At 36.5% G+C, this 13184-nt stretch overlaps 1 protein-coding gene across 1 annotated transcript; it reads left to right on the forward strand.

Moving 5' to 3' along the window:
* Nucleotides 1–117: 117 nt before the first annotated feature.
* Nucleotides 118–9887, forward strand: IL21 (interleukin 21). The gene is made up of 5 exons (XM_025420535.3): nt 118–465; nt 583–618; nt 4997–5152; nt 7207–7284; nt 7381–9887. The coding sequence occupies exons 1-5, from the start codon at nt 319–321 to the stop codon at nt 7402–7404; spliced, it is 441 nt and encodes a 146-aa protein (XP_025276320.1). The 5' UTR covers nt 118–318; the 3' UTR covers nt 7405–9887.
* The last annotated feature ends 3297 nt before the right edge of the window (nt 9888–13184 follow it).

Consider the following 13184-nt stretch of genomic DNA (forward strand, 5'->3'; position numbering starts at 1 on the left):
CAAGCTGAAAATTGGAATTCACCCATTTCTCTTTTCCTGTGTAAGATGCAGATGGGGCACATTTCGTTGACTCCATCAATCCCTGCCCCCACGCATTAGCACATGCACACGTATACCTAGCCAGTGGAAAAGAAAAAAGAGTTACTCACATTCATCCATTTTACAAAGATTTCCAGGCTGCAATGGGAGGGCTTTACCTCTCCCTGAAGGATGAATAAATAGGTAGCTTTACTGACAACCTGTTCACAGTCAAACTGCAGTGAAAACTGAGACCAAGGTCTTGCTCTACTGGCACTTAGAAGATCCAGTGCTGGCAACATGGAGAAGATAGTCATCTGCCTGATGGTCATCTTCTTGGGGACAGTGGCCCATAAATCAAGCTTCCAAGAGCAAGATCTTCTCTTGATTAGAATGCGTCAACTTATAGATATTGTTGATCAGCTTAAAAATTATGTGAATGACTTGGTAAGGCCATCTTTGTCACAACAAAATTTAAATAATATTCTTCAATTAATATAAAAGGAGCATTTTGACTTATAAAAAATAACCCAGAACTAATTTTTTTTTTTTTTTTTGCTTTAGGACCCTGAATCTCTGCCAGCTCCAGAAGATGTAAAGGTAAGACCAGTTGAATTTATTTGTGAAAATATATGTGGTACAAGTGTTTAAATCCAATTAAGAAAGGCATTAATATAATTATCTAGGAATCTACATAATTTCAATGAGTTTGGGGGTTTAATAGTTGGTAAAATAGTTATTCTTATTTTGGTCAAACATTCATTGATTCACCAACAAGCCAACCAATAAAATAACCTTTATACCTTATAAAATATTTTTTTATCTCCAACTATCTCTAAGAGTACTTTCAAGTAGTACTGTTGAGACAGAATAAGAAAACTATACTATAGTCAATTTCTGAACAATTTTTTAATTACATTTAAGAGCTAGTGCATGAAAGTTATTGAGTCCTCCTTTGCAAACCTATCTAAGAAATATAGACACACACCGGAAGAAGCAGAATTCACCTTTTAATAACAGAAAGAAAGAAAAAGAAAGAAAGAAAGAAAGAAAGAAAGAAAGAAAGAAAGAAAGAGAAAGAAAAAAGAACAAATTACAGGAAAAGCATGGAAAAACAGTAGAATTCCCATATACCTTGGCCTCAGTGGGTCTTGCCTTCGGCCTTTGGAGAGTTCTTTCAAGAGGACTATTTCCACAAACTCATCCCATTCTCTTAAGCCACTTAAATCCATTAAGTCCCAGGAAGAAAACATCTAGTGTTATAGTTTAAGAGTGCTGTGTGCTGATCTTTTCCTTAGTAACTTCGCTCTAATCTTCACGTCTGGTATCCTGAGGAGATAAATGCAATTGGGGAAATGTTTTCATTGTCACAGACCTTTAACTGAATACATTAGAGTTCCTATAAAAGTGCTACCAGTAATTAGGACACTGCAGAGGGGGAGACATGAAGATATATTGGAAAGAAAACAATTATCGTAAATGACTATGTGTAAAAGTTTAGAAAGTGAATGAGTCACAACTATTGCTTTTCTCTAAAATTCACTCTCTAGCTCTGAACCTAACCACTCTCATTTACTAGGTCCTTTTCTAATAAGCAGCATCTAAAATGAAAGTAGCATATTCAGCTTATTGGAAAGACTTCCAATAAGTGAGAATATTTCTTAATCATGACCTAATTATCAAAACATGCATTTTTAGCATCTCATGCATTTTGTCTAACTGTTGTGATTAGAGTCCTTTTGGACTAGCCCCGTCTGTAACTTGCAAAATGAGAAATAAGAAAGATTTCCCATTTTCTAACTTGAGTTGATCCTGTGGGTGCTTCCTTTGTTAAATATCTATGCTTTGTTAAAGATAGAGGTTTTTTTTTTTTAATCTTACATCATAATGAGAGGATTTTGTCTCAGTGACACTGTTTCTATCTGATAATCTTCTCAAACAATGCTGGCTATGATACAAGTGAGTAATGTTGTAACTAAGATCTTTAAGCTATGCTGATACGCAAATTTAGGAAGAAAGAAAATAGTTCAAGGCCACAGTAGCATTATTTCAAGTTTTTCAGGGCTAGCATCAAAGCAGCTGTCGATTAGAAATTTGAAAAGATTAAAGTTTAAGGAAAATAAATTCATTTACATGTTGCATGTAAATATTGATAAATGTTGATTATCTCTGATCCCTAATTGGCCTTGCCAGGCATCAATCTCTTTCTAATTACATAACCAGTGGTCCTCAACTGGTAATGATTTTGCCACCTGAGAACATCTGACATTGTTTGGAGAAATTTTGGGTTGTCACAATTGTGGTATAGGGGAGTGGTTTCTATTGGTATCTAGTAGTGAGAGGTCAGAGATGCTACTAAAAATTCTAGAATGCATGGGACAGTCCTAACAACAAAGAATTATCTAGCCCAAAATGTCAATTGTGTTATTATTGAGAAACCTCAATTTAGACCTGGTTTGTGTGTGGGACAAAGGTAATCTTGCCCAAGACTTCATAGTGTGAGTGGCTAGGCCTTTCTGTGAGGAGAGGGGGAAAAAGTAGGTTAAAAATAAACTATAAGGAGGAAAATATTTTCAAATATTCAATTGCAAAACAACAAAGCCAAATGCACTCCCTTGCAAAAGCAGCATTTGACTGTTCTCTTTGTGACTCTTGCTTTTCACTTCTGTATTGCTCCCTCTATTCTGCAATATTAATGTAGGACATATAACTCTTCATGTTATCAAGCATTAGAGGATGAAGGAATCAAAGCCTTACCCTCCTAGTTTGCTGTCACTGAGACACAGCAAAGGAAAATAATTGTTATACTCCCAGATAGTGGTACTGTGCCTGCATATGGGTTCATCCTTAAACCCCATAAGTGACAGGGCATGGTGGCTGTCTGAAGCAAGGTTAATCTCTTCACTCCCCTTCTCAGTACATCCTCAAGGCGGTTATCAGGACACTTCCTCCACTTCTTTTCCTTTTTGAGGCTGCCTTTGATGTGCATCTGAAGCCAAATCCAGCAGCTACTTGTCCTGGACCACACATTGCCAGGCACCACTCTGCTACTTGCAGAAAGCACAAAGCAACACCACTGTTTACTGAGACCGGTGAACAAAGAAGGGTAGGAGAGACAGCACAGCATGTCAATATGGGTATCAGTATCCAGATGCCATTCAGGGGCTTTCAGAAAAGCTTTCTCAGGTATAAAATCTTTCATCAATGATCTTGACCATTCCTGGCAATATCAAGGGAGTTCTTTTGGTAGGGCCCCTATACTTCTTTGGAACATAACTTTCTTTCAACATACACATGTAAATGTTAACTCAGCAAAATGGGCTTCTGTGAGAAATGCTGGTTTCTCAGATCATCACGGATGAAGCAGTTAGTGTTTTCAGTTTCAGCTGGAAAATTTACCTCTTTAAATATGAATATTATTTTTTTCCAGTAAGTTAAGCCGGTTGTGGTCAAAAAGAAGAGAAAAGAAAAAACTTCAACAAACATGAACATGTGGTTTTCAAGGAAAAAAAAGTGCTATAATTAACATTTATAAATAGTTTCTATTAAATAAGCATTTTGGCAAACATGGAAAGGATATTACCTTGCCCTATGAGACAGGCAAGTTGCTCTGATATAAGGAAACCAGATAAGCTGGTTCTCGGCTTGTGGCTATGTATGCAAAGCAAACCTGATGGGGTTGTGTCTTAAAGATGCATGTTATTAATCAACATTCATATTGGGTAAGCATATGGGTTGGAAAATGCAAAGCAGGACAGATGCTATTTTCAGCTGATTGTCCATGAGAAGACTCAGGTAATTTTGTTATATATGGAACTGCCCTTGTAGGAACTTAGAAAGATGGAGGTTTCTGGTTATATGGCAGTGACTTCCATACACATTAGTGAAATGAGGATACAGCAACTGGAGTAGGGTGGGGTAGAGATAGAAGACCATAATATACACACATTTACTGAAAGAAAAAAGACACTTGGATGCAAATTCTTAGATCAGCATTAAAAGGTTTTCAATAAGTCAGTTTAAATTTTGTTCTTCCAATAAATTTCATTTTATTTTTAGTTTGATTTTTAAAATTTTTGACTTACTCACTACTCACTAGTTATTTGACTAAACTAAGAGAAAAGATTTTGATCCTTGTTCTGTCCACTTCTCCATTCTTTGAGACACTACCCTTAGTTTCTGAAAAACGGTCTTCCCTCCCATTTGTTGGGCAAGTTCCTTGACTCAAATTCTGTTCCTTGACTGCTTGATTCATGCAGAATCCTACTTTAATGGACCTAAGAGTGTGAATACGATTTTAGAAGAGTCATGTGTAGTCTGTGCAGGTGTATTGAATCTTAGATGTGGAATATGCCAACAAAAGTAGGTAGCCACTTCCTTTCCCCAAAGTAGGGGCTTTGACTCATTTACTTCATTTGTCAACTCCATACATATTTATTAAAGCAATAAGACATGATATGATGCCAGGTGTTGTACAAGATAAGATGCTGCTCAAGACATGTCACTGTTAGATGCTTCCAGTAAATTGTGGAAAGAAACAACAACAACAAAAAACAAATAGAAGAGATTATTAATTGGACTACCGCATATCTTACCCAAAGCTGCAACCAGTCAGTGTTAACTTTTAGAAAATTTTTTCTAAAACCAAACTCACAAAACACAAAGATCCTGCCCACCACCTGGACCTCAAATGCAATTAGAAATAGAGAGCTGTGGAAAGGTGAGGCTCCTTCCTTTTGCCTGCAAGGCAGGAATATATCCTCTCTTCCCTAATATAGGGTGAAATTTTACATCGCAGGACCTCCTTCTCTTCAGCCCAAACATTAATTAAGATGTGAATTCATTCCTCACTATCTGCAGGAATAAATGAAATCTAATACACTGTTGTAGAAATAGAAAAAGAGAATTGGGAAGGTCATTTTTACTTTCTGGATAACTTTTGTTTTGTTAACATATATATAAATAATTTCTCTTTCAGAGGCATTGTGAGCGGTCAGCTTTTTCATGTTTTCAGAAGGTCCAACTAAAGGCAGCAAACACAGGAGGCAATGAACAGATAATCAATGTATTAACTAAACAGCTGAAGAGGAAACTACCTCCCACAAATGCAGGCAGAAGACAGAAACACAGACCAGTAAGATTGTCATCTGTCATCTATTTTATTTGTATTTATTAATTATATCTTACATGACATAACACACACACACACACATACACACACACACACACTTGTAGCTAGAGATTCCAGTGCCTTCCTTCCAGTTACATGTTATTTATGTATGGTGTGCTTTGAGAAATGGAGTCACCTCTTCCAAATCCACAGACTTGAAAGTGCCCAGAAATCCTATCAGAATTTGCTAAAAGTCCCTGGTAGCTGAAATGTTAATATAACTTCCCAAGGTGAGGAAGTCACTAGGTTGTGAATCCAACTGTGACCTAGGAGTTAAATATTTTTCTCTCATTATATGGTCACATATAACTTGTGTTCTTATTAACAGGACCTATATCTTAGCTTTCCTACAAGAAAAGAGATGGCCTACAAGAGACTAAGAAAAATCTCAAACTTTCCCTTCTTCTCTCAAAAAATATTATTATCCTATACAATCACAGAGTCAGTACTATATTTAAATAGATAGACCCCATTATTTGGCTGAAGAATTTTAATAGTCCTTAGTGGGGAGGAAGGACAGAGGGAGAGGGAGAAGCAGACTCTCCACTGAGCAGGGAGCCTGACAGGCAGCTTGATCCCAGGACCCTGATATCATGACCTGAGCTAAATGCAGATGCTTAACCAACTAAGCCACCCAGGTGTCCCTCCAAAATATTTTTTTAAATCAGTCCTCTTTTCTTCCAAGGAATTTCACATATGATTCAAATGAAATCTTAATGACATTATCAAGATGATTTTTGTTTCCTTTAATTGCTTAGCCAGGTGCACTGTGAAGAGTATTGCTTTAAAACTTTCCTAAGAAAGAAAGGAGCCAGTCAGTAACAGACTCATGAAATGGCAGTGCTGGAACTGAACTTAGAACTATTTAGTTAAGCACCTTCATTTGGTAGATGGGAAAATGAGACCTAAAGAGCCTAAGTGATTTGTCCCAAGCCCCACAAACACTAAGTGGCAGAATGAGAACTACAACTTATGTCTCTTATCTTTTGGTCAAATGCTCTCACCACCTCAAATTGGCTTAGAGATGATGAATACTAAACAATAGCCTGGTGTTCAGTCTCTCAAAAGGAATAAGGATAAAGGAGAAAATCTAGAATTTTTTTATTTTTTTAAGACTCCGTTTATTTATTCATGAGAGACAGAGAGAGAGAGAGAGAGAGAGAGAGAGAGGCAGAGACATAGGCAGAGGGAGAAGCAGGCTCCATGCAGGGAGCCCGATGTGGGACTCGAGCCCAGGACCCCAGGATCACACCCTGGGCCAAAGGCAGACACTCAACTGCTCAACTGCTGAGCCACTCAGGCATCCCTAGAATTTTTTTAAAAAGAAATATAAGTGGGCAATACACATATAAAAATTGTTCAGTCTCCCTATAATCAAATCAATGCAATGTAAGGAAATCCTGCTTCTTTCCAATTTTTAACAATACTCAACAATAGTAAGAATGGTTTGCATGAATAGAAGCATACTTTTTTTTTACAATATATATTGAGACAAAAATCTTTATTTCTTTAATTTAGTAATTCTACTTCCAGAAATTTATCAAATAAAATAAAGATGCATACAAAAGTTATTCAGAAATGTCCTTGCAGCATTGTATACAATAGTGAAAAGTTAGAACAATCTATGTGTCCAAAAATAGTAATAGTTTGATCCAATGTTGGAATACAAAGCAACCATGATGTATCATATTTTTGAAGAATATTTATCATATAGGAAATGCTTGTGATACGCTGAGTGTAAATAAAGCAAATTACCAACCATTGTAGATAACATATATGCAAAGAAAAAAAAACATTACTGGAAGGATATACATCAAAAGATTGCAGTGGTGATCTCTGAGGATGGGATTACAAATGATTTTTCTCATTGTTTTTTTCCTGAACAATTTTATGCACACCTGAGTTTTTTCAGTGGACATGAATTATATCTCTAATTAGAAAAAAAATTTTAATTGAACATTTTATTAAATAGGAAAAATGTTTTAAAGAAGAATTGTTGCTTTTTCATTGATTTCTAGGCATGCCCCTCATGTGATTCTTATGAGAAAGCACCACCCAAAGAATTCCTAGAAAGACTGAAATCACTCATCCAAAAGGTATGTAACTGAAATTATATTTGATTTTCTACTTCATATTTATTTATCCAGATTGCTGCTTATATTTATGTTACTCATGGTATATTATTTTCACAGATGATTCATCAACATCTCTCCTAGAACACATGAGATATGAAGGTTCCTGAGGATCTAACTTGAAGCTGGACACTATATTACATACTCTAATACAGTAGTGAAACTCACTTCTTGGTATTCTAAATGGAGGAGTACAACATATTAGTGATGGGGGAAAAGACTCAGATAACTGTTCAAAGTCAGGATTATTTCCCCTTAATTACTATGCAATACTTCAGTTTGATTCACATGCTCTGTTTGGTCAAAGCTTGAAAAAGCTTTCTACTCAATTAGAGTTTGACTTCCTATGTTATGGATTTCTATGGTTTCTAAAGTTTTTACTTTATATTATTGCCCAACTATGACATTCCTTTATTAGGAGAGAAGCTTAAAATTTTTAACCAAAAATGTAGTTTGGGAATTTATTGATCTTATTTTTGTCTTGATCTTGATTACAAGAATGAGGTCTCTAAGGATCATAACTTAAAAGTTATTTACCTTCTATTCAAGCTGAAATACAGAAGCATAGGGTCAAGATAAAAAGTTGGTCTTTATTCTTTTAAGGAAACAAAAGTGGAGTGTTAAAAATGTATATCTGAAGAGTTTACTTTTTATCTCAGAATACCTAACATATAAATATATAGTTTATTTATGTGCCAGGGGATAGCTTTACTAGATGGCTACAAAAAAGTCTTATTCCTTTATTGAGATTTATAAAAAAATATTTAAATGCTATAGATATGAATGTATTTATGGAATACACTCTTTAGTCTTTTTTTTTCCTTAAGTGGGTTTAACAGTGTCTTTCCCAGTTCAAGTCCCTTATAAGCTAATATTTTAAGCTTGTGGAAATGGCAATTAAAACCTATAGAGGGACATACATCAGGTGGTTTTCTGGAACAATATATATTTTTAAAAAGTCTTATAGCTCTCATCTCAAATTGTTATAATGATTGTGTGGGAGCAAGCTAGTAACTCCAAATGTCAGTCACCTTCCTTCCTTCCTTTCTTTTCCTTCTTCTTTTAAAAGTGACAGTTTGTTCTTGCATGCTTTGCATTAAAACAAATTTAATCACTTATATGAGATCAAAATCAGGAGACAAATCAAGAGGCCAAGACTCCTGTCCTAATAGAAAACAGACTTCTGCATAAACATTCCAATCTTTCAACCATGGATAGTAAAAATAAACAACCTGCTTTAACTGCCATTTCATATCAACTCCAGTAGAGTTTATTTAAATATGAAGTTAAAAACTCTAGAAAAATAAAATGTTTGCTAGAATGTTATAAGCTATTTGAGAATCTCTTATTGTTAAAATGGCTGTGAATGTGCAAGAGGATGTGGGATGGGAAACACTGTATGTCCTGAGAAGAAAAAATTATCTACTTAAAAGTATTTTAAAAACAAGTACAGAAAAATTCATAGTTCTAAAAGCTATATTAGCCATCAATGATTTTATCAACTCTCGATGAAATGTTGTATCATCAGAAACAAGGTATTCTGTTTTAAAATTTTCAAATGTTATTACAGAGGGATTGATCATGTAAACAGTAATGATGAAAACATGCATATAAAGCCTACCCATATGTCAAATGGTGCCAGATTGTTGGGATAAAAGTAGAAAGCAGCCATAAAGTTGACTAGGGAAGGATGAAGTCTGTTATTTCTTGTTTCCGGCTTTATAGTTGTTGACTTCTTTGACACTGTGATTTTTATATTTAAAATAATGTATTTATTTTGGTGTGTTTACTCTTAAAATCTCTGTTCTAATCCTTTGACCAGAGATTCTATCTTAAAAGTAAAAATAATTAAATGGGGGTGCTGGTTAAGAGCCTTCACTAAACTGAGTTTGAGGACTCAGGTAAAGATCTAGCAACACCCCAAGAAAAGCACTGCATTGGAATAAACAAGATGAAGAAGACTTGAGCAGCTCCATCTTCACTGCTCTGTGTTCAAGGCTTAATCAGCTCTCACAGGGGATATAAGGCTTACCTAAAAACATTACTTTCACCTATGGATGGTGATACAGGAAGCCTGAAATCTTACTGGCTGTGAAATCATGGTCACTTGCTTAAATTTTGGGGGTTTCCATTTCCTTATCTGTAGAATGAGGGTGTTGAACTGAATCTCTAAGGTCTATTCTGCCTTTTTTAGAGCTTTATACACGTGTCTATGAGTCTCTAAGGTTCTGGATACTCTTATGGGAACATCTGACCATACTTTTGAGTAAAACTTTTACTGAATCTGATATTTAGTTGCACAATCTTATTCAAAAGCACTTGTAGCAACACTCACTGCAGGAACAAAAAAGATGTTCCAAAAAAAAAAAAAAAAAAAGGAAGTAAGGAAGAAAAGAAAGATAGAAAAACATTGCAGTAGGTCATGGAAATTCAGGGAAAATTAATCATGATTTTTACTATTGTAGCTGAAAGTGTCTTCTTCGGACGCTTGTATAAAATTGTAGCATTATTATTCTATATTATTGCTCTGTTGTATTTACATTTGCATCTGAGAATTTAGTTTTAATACGAACTATGTACTTTATAACTTAATAATTATTTATTATATATTTGGTTTTAAATGTTTATGTTCATGGCTTCTTATTTAAGACTTGATCATATTAAATACTTCCGGGTCAGTACAACTGTCTTCTGTGATTTCCTGGAAATCCTTAATTCAATAGCCTTAGCAGAAAATAAAATCCTTAGTTTCTGGGAGCATATTGTTTTTATATGTATATTACAAAGACAATCTTTCCTTACGTACTTCACTGAAATGGAACCTTTCACTCCTGTATCTACTTCAAGGATACCACTTCCTTTTGCAGCTCTCCCAAATGTATGGCAGGTCCTGGAGGAGTTGAAGATATCCTCCCTAATGCCGTTATGTGTACACTCTTGTGTAAAAATCTTTCCTGCTTTGACATTTACCCTGTTTAGCTTTTCTATCCCCTTACTTGTTATTGATGACTGTCATCTCCTTGTCACTCCTTTATCTTTACTGGGGAGTTAGGCGTGTTTTTTCCCTTGAATCCAACTTCTGCCATCATTTTGGGTAACTTGAGTGCCCATGGGGAAGATTCCACCATCACTGCAACTTTCCAGAACCTTACCAACCTCAGTTCCAAACACCTGCATCTTTTATCCCATCATCATCCCATTCCCATGGCCATGTGCCAGAGTTTATTGCCTCAAACTGTTCTCTGTATGAGATCCTTACATATACAAAGCCATTATCTGCTAGTCTCTTAGTTCTCAAACTTCCCTACTTCTACCCCTCTGTCTCAAGACCCCATCACGACAGCCAGGCCTTTGCCCCTCACCATTCTCTCAGTTTACTAATTCCCCTTTGTCTCCACAGAGCTTAGGCCCCTGATCAATCCTTTGAACGTCAGCCCCAGCAATCTTCTCAAGCTGCCTACAAACTGCCTACCTAGCCGTTCTAACCTAGGTCCCCTATTCTAGCTTCAAATACAAGATCTCGCTCCTCATCTTTGGGGACACTTTCAACTTCCCTATCTGGCTTACTAGAGTTACTTTCTCACTTCAAGCATAGCTCTGAACACTCATCTGCTTTCCACCACTTATCTGCCTTCACCTTTTGTAGTTCACAGGTTAGTCCAGGTGTAGCCTCACCAAATGTGGAGGGGAAAGATTTGGAATTCACAGTTAAGCTCCTTGAAAGAGTAGTCTCTACATGTGTCTATACTCCCTCAACTTCTATCCATTCATCAAATCACGATAGTCTGATTTCTAACATCCTATATCCTATCACTGTATCAAACTTGACCTTTGTTAGGCCAAGGATGACCTTCAAATTACCCAACTCACAAATGTGTCTAAGTCCTTATCTTATGTGATCTTATCATGGCTTTTGTTACCTTTAATCATTCTCTCTTTTCCTTCTTTGACTCTGGAGGGCCCTCCTCCTGGTTCTTGTCTTACCTCTCTTACTACACAATGTCAGTTGTTGGTTTGCTTTCTTGTATCCTCCCCTTAGAATCTGATGTTCCTCAGCATTCTGTCCTGGACACTTTTTCATTTTAAACCTCTTCCCCCAATAGTCCAGTGGATTCTTGGTGTTCTAAATACCCCCCTGTATGTTGTTGACCCACAAATCTATAGATAAAGGTCAGACTTCTCTGTTAATTCCCAGTCCCCTATATTCAACTTCTCCCTGAAGATTTCCATCTTTATCCTCCAAGCCCTTCATCTCAACATGCCAAAATTGATCTCATCACCTTTCCCACTTTCATAACCTCCTTTATTTTTCAGTGTTCTCTAATCTTAATGGGAAAGAATCTCCAGCCTCCCAGTCTCTGCCTTCTCTCTCATTCACTATAACCAACTGGTCATTAGACCCTGCTATTACTATCTCTTAAGTACATCCTTTCTTTTCTATGCCCTCTGCCATCATCTTAATGCAGGCTCTCAGCAATGGTTACAACTTTCTGTTGGGTTTCTGGACTCCTGCCTTCACCTCTCTCCAATTTATCTCTGCACAGTCACTAGAATACCTTATAAAATGTAATTCTGATCAATCACAGTGTCTCTTTTTGGAAAGCCCTTCACTGGTTCTTCTTTGGAGTAAAGCCTAGGCTTAAAGCTGGGCATTTAAGACCCTTAATCATCTGCTCCACTCAGCTCCCAGCCTCTCTTCACCTTGAACTTCAAAATTCCAGCCAGTCCAATCTGCTTGTAGTTTCCCGGACACACCGTGCTGTTTCATTTCTCTGTGTCTTTGTACTTGCAGTGTCTTCTCCCTGGAATATTGCTCAACACTCAGAAAACCCCTGATGCATCTGTCAATATTCAACATAGTTATCACTTCCTCCAGAAGGATTTCCATGACCATCTTCTTCTATCTCTGTAACAATATTAATCTCTTCCCACTTTTAGAACTTGATCATACTTTGGTTGTTAGTTTTAATGTGGTATACACACATTTATTGACTGATACATCTGTTTCCCTTTCCAGAACATAAGTCTCTTTGGTAGAAGAAATTGCTAGTACAGTGCCTCACATATAGTCGATAATATACAGTAGAAAACAAATGTTTACAAAATTGAATTGAACCAAATACAAAATACATAATTGTGAACTGAAATTTTCCTTGACATCTCTTTCTCTTACCCATTGAATCCAGTTATCAGCAAAGACAGTCATCTCTGTTTTCAAAATATCTCTAGAAGCCAACCACCTGTCACCATCTCCAGCTTCCACCTTATTCAACACCACCACAATCTCTCAGAGGACTGTAATACTTTCCTAAATAGTTTTCCTGATTTTGTTCTTGCTCCTTACCAATTTGCAACAAGCAACTTGAAAGATCTTTTAAAACACCAGAGTATGTCACCCTTAGTTCAAATGGCTCCCACCTCATTTAGGATAAAGCCTGAGTCCTACAACAGGCCTACATGGTCATGTCTCCTCTACAGCCCTCATCTCTCTGACCTCATTTTCACTCTTCTTATTCAACTCAAGCCACATTGGTATTCTTTCCTGTCTCCAAGAACACTGCCCACCTAGGGCAGTTGCACTTTTTGTTTTCCTCTGTTTGTAATGTTCTCCTGCCAAATGTCCACATGGTCCATTTCCTCCTGTCCTTCATGTCCTTCCTCAACCAGGTCTTCTCTGACTACCATCCTCTTTTAAATTGGAGTTCTCCTAAACACCACTGTTTTATTTTTCTCCATAGCACTTACCACCCTCATATGTATTTTAATAATTTATGTGTTTATTGTCTCTGTCTCCCACCACAATGTTAGCTTAATATGGGCAGAGATTTTTTGTTTGTTGCTTTCACTGCCATGTAATTGGCACC

This window comes from Canis lupus, chromosome 19 (genome assembly GCF_003254725.2).
Source record: "Canis lupus dingo isolate Sandy chromosome 19, ASM325472v2, whole genome shotgun sequence".
Classification (NCBI taxonomy): domain Eukaryota; kingdom Metazoa; phylum Chordata; class Mammalia; order Carnivora; family Canidae; genus Canis; species Canis lupus.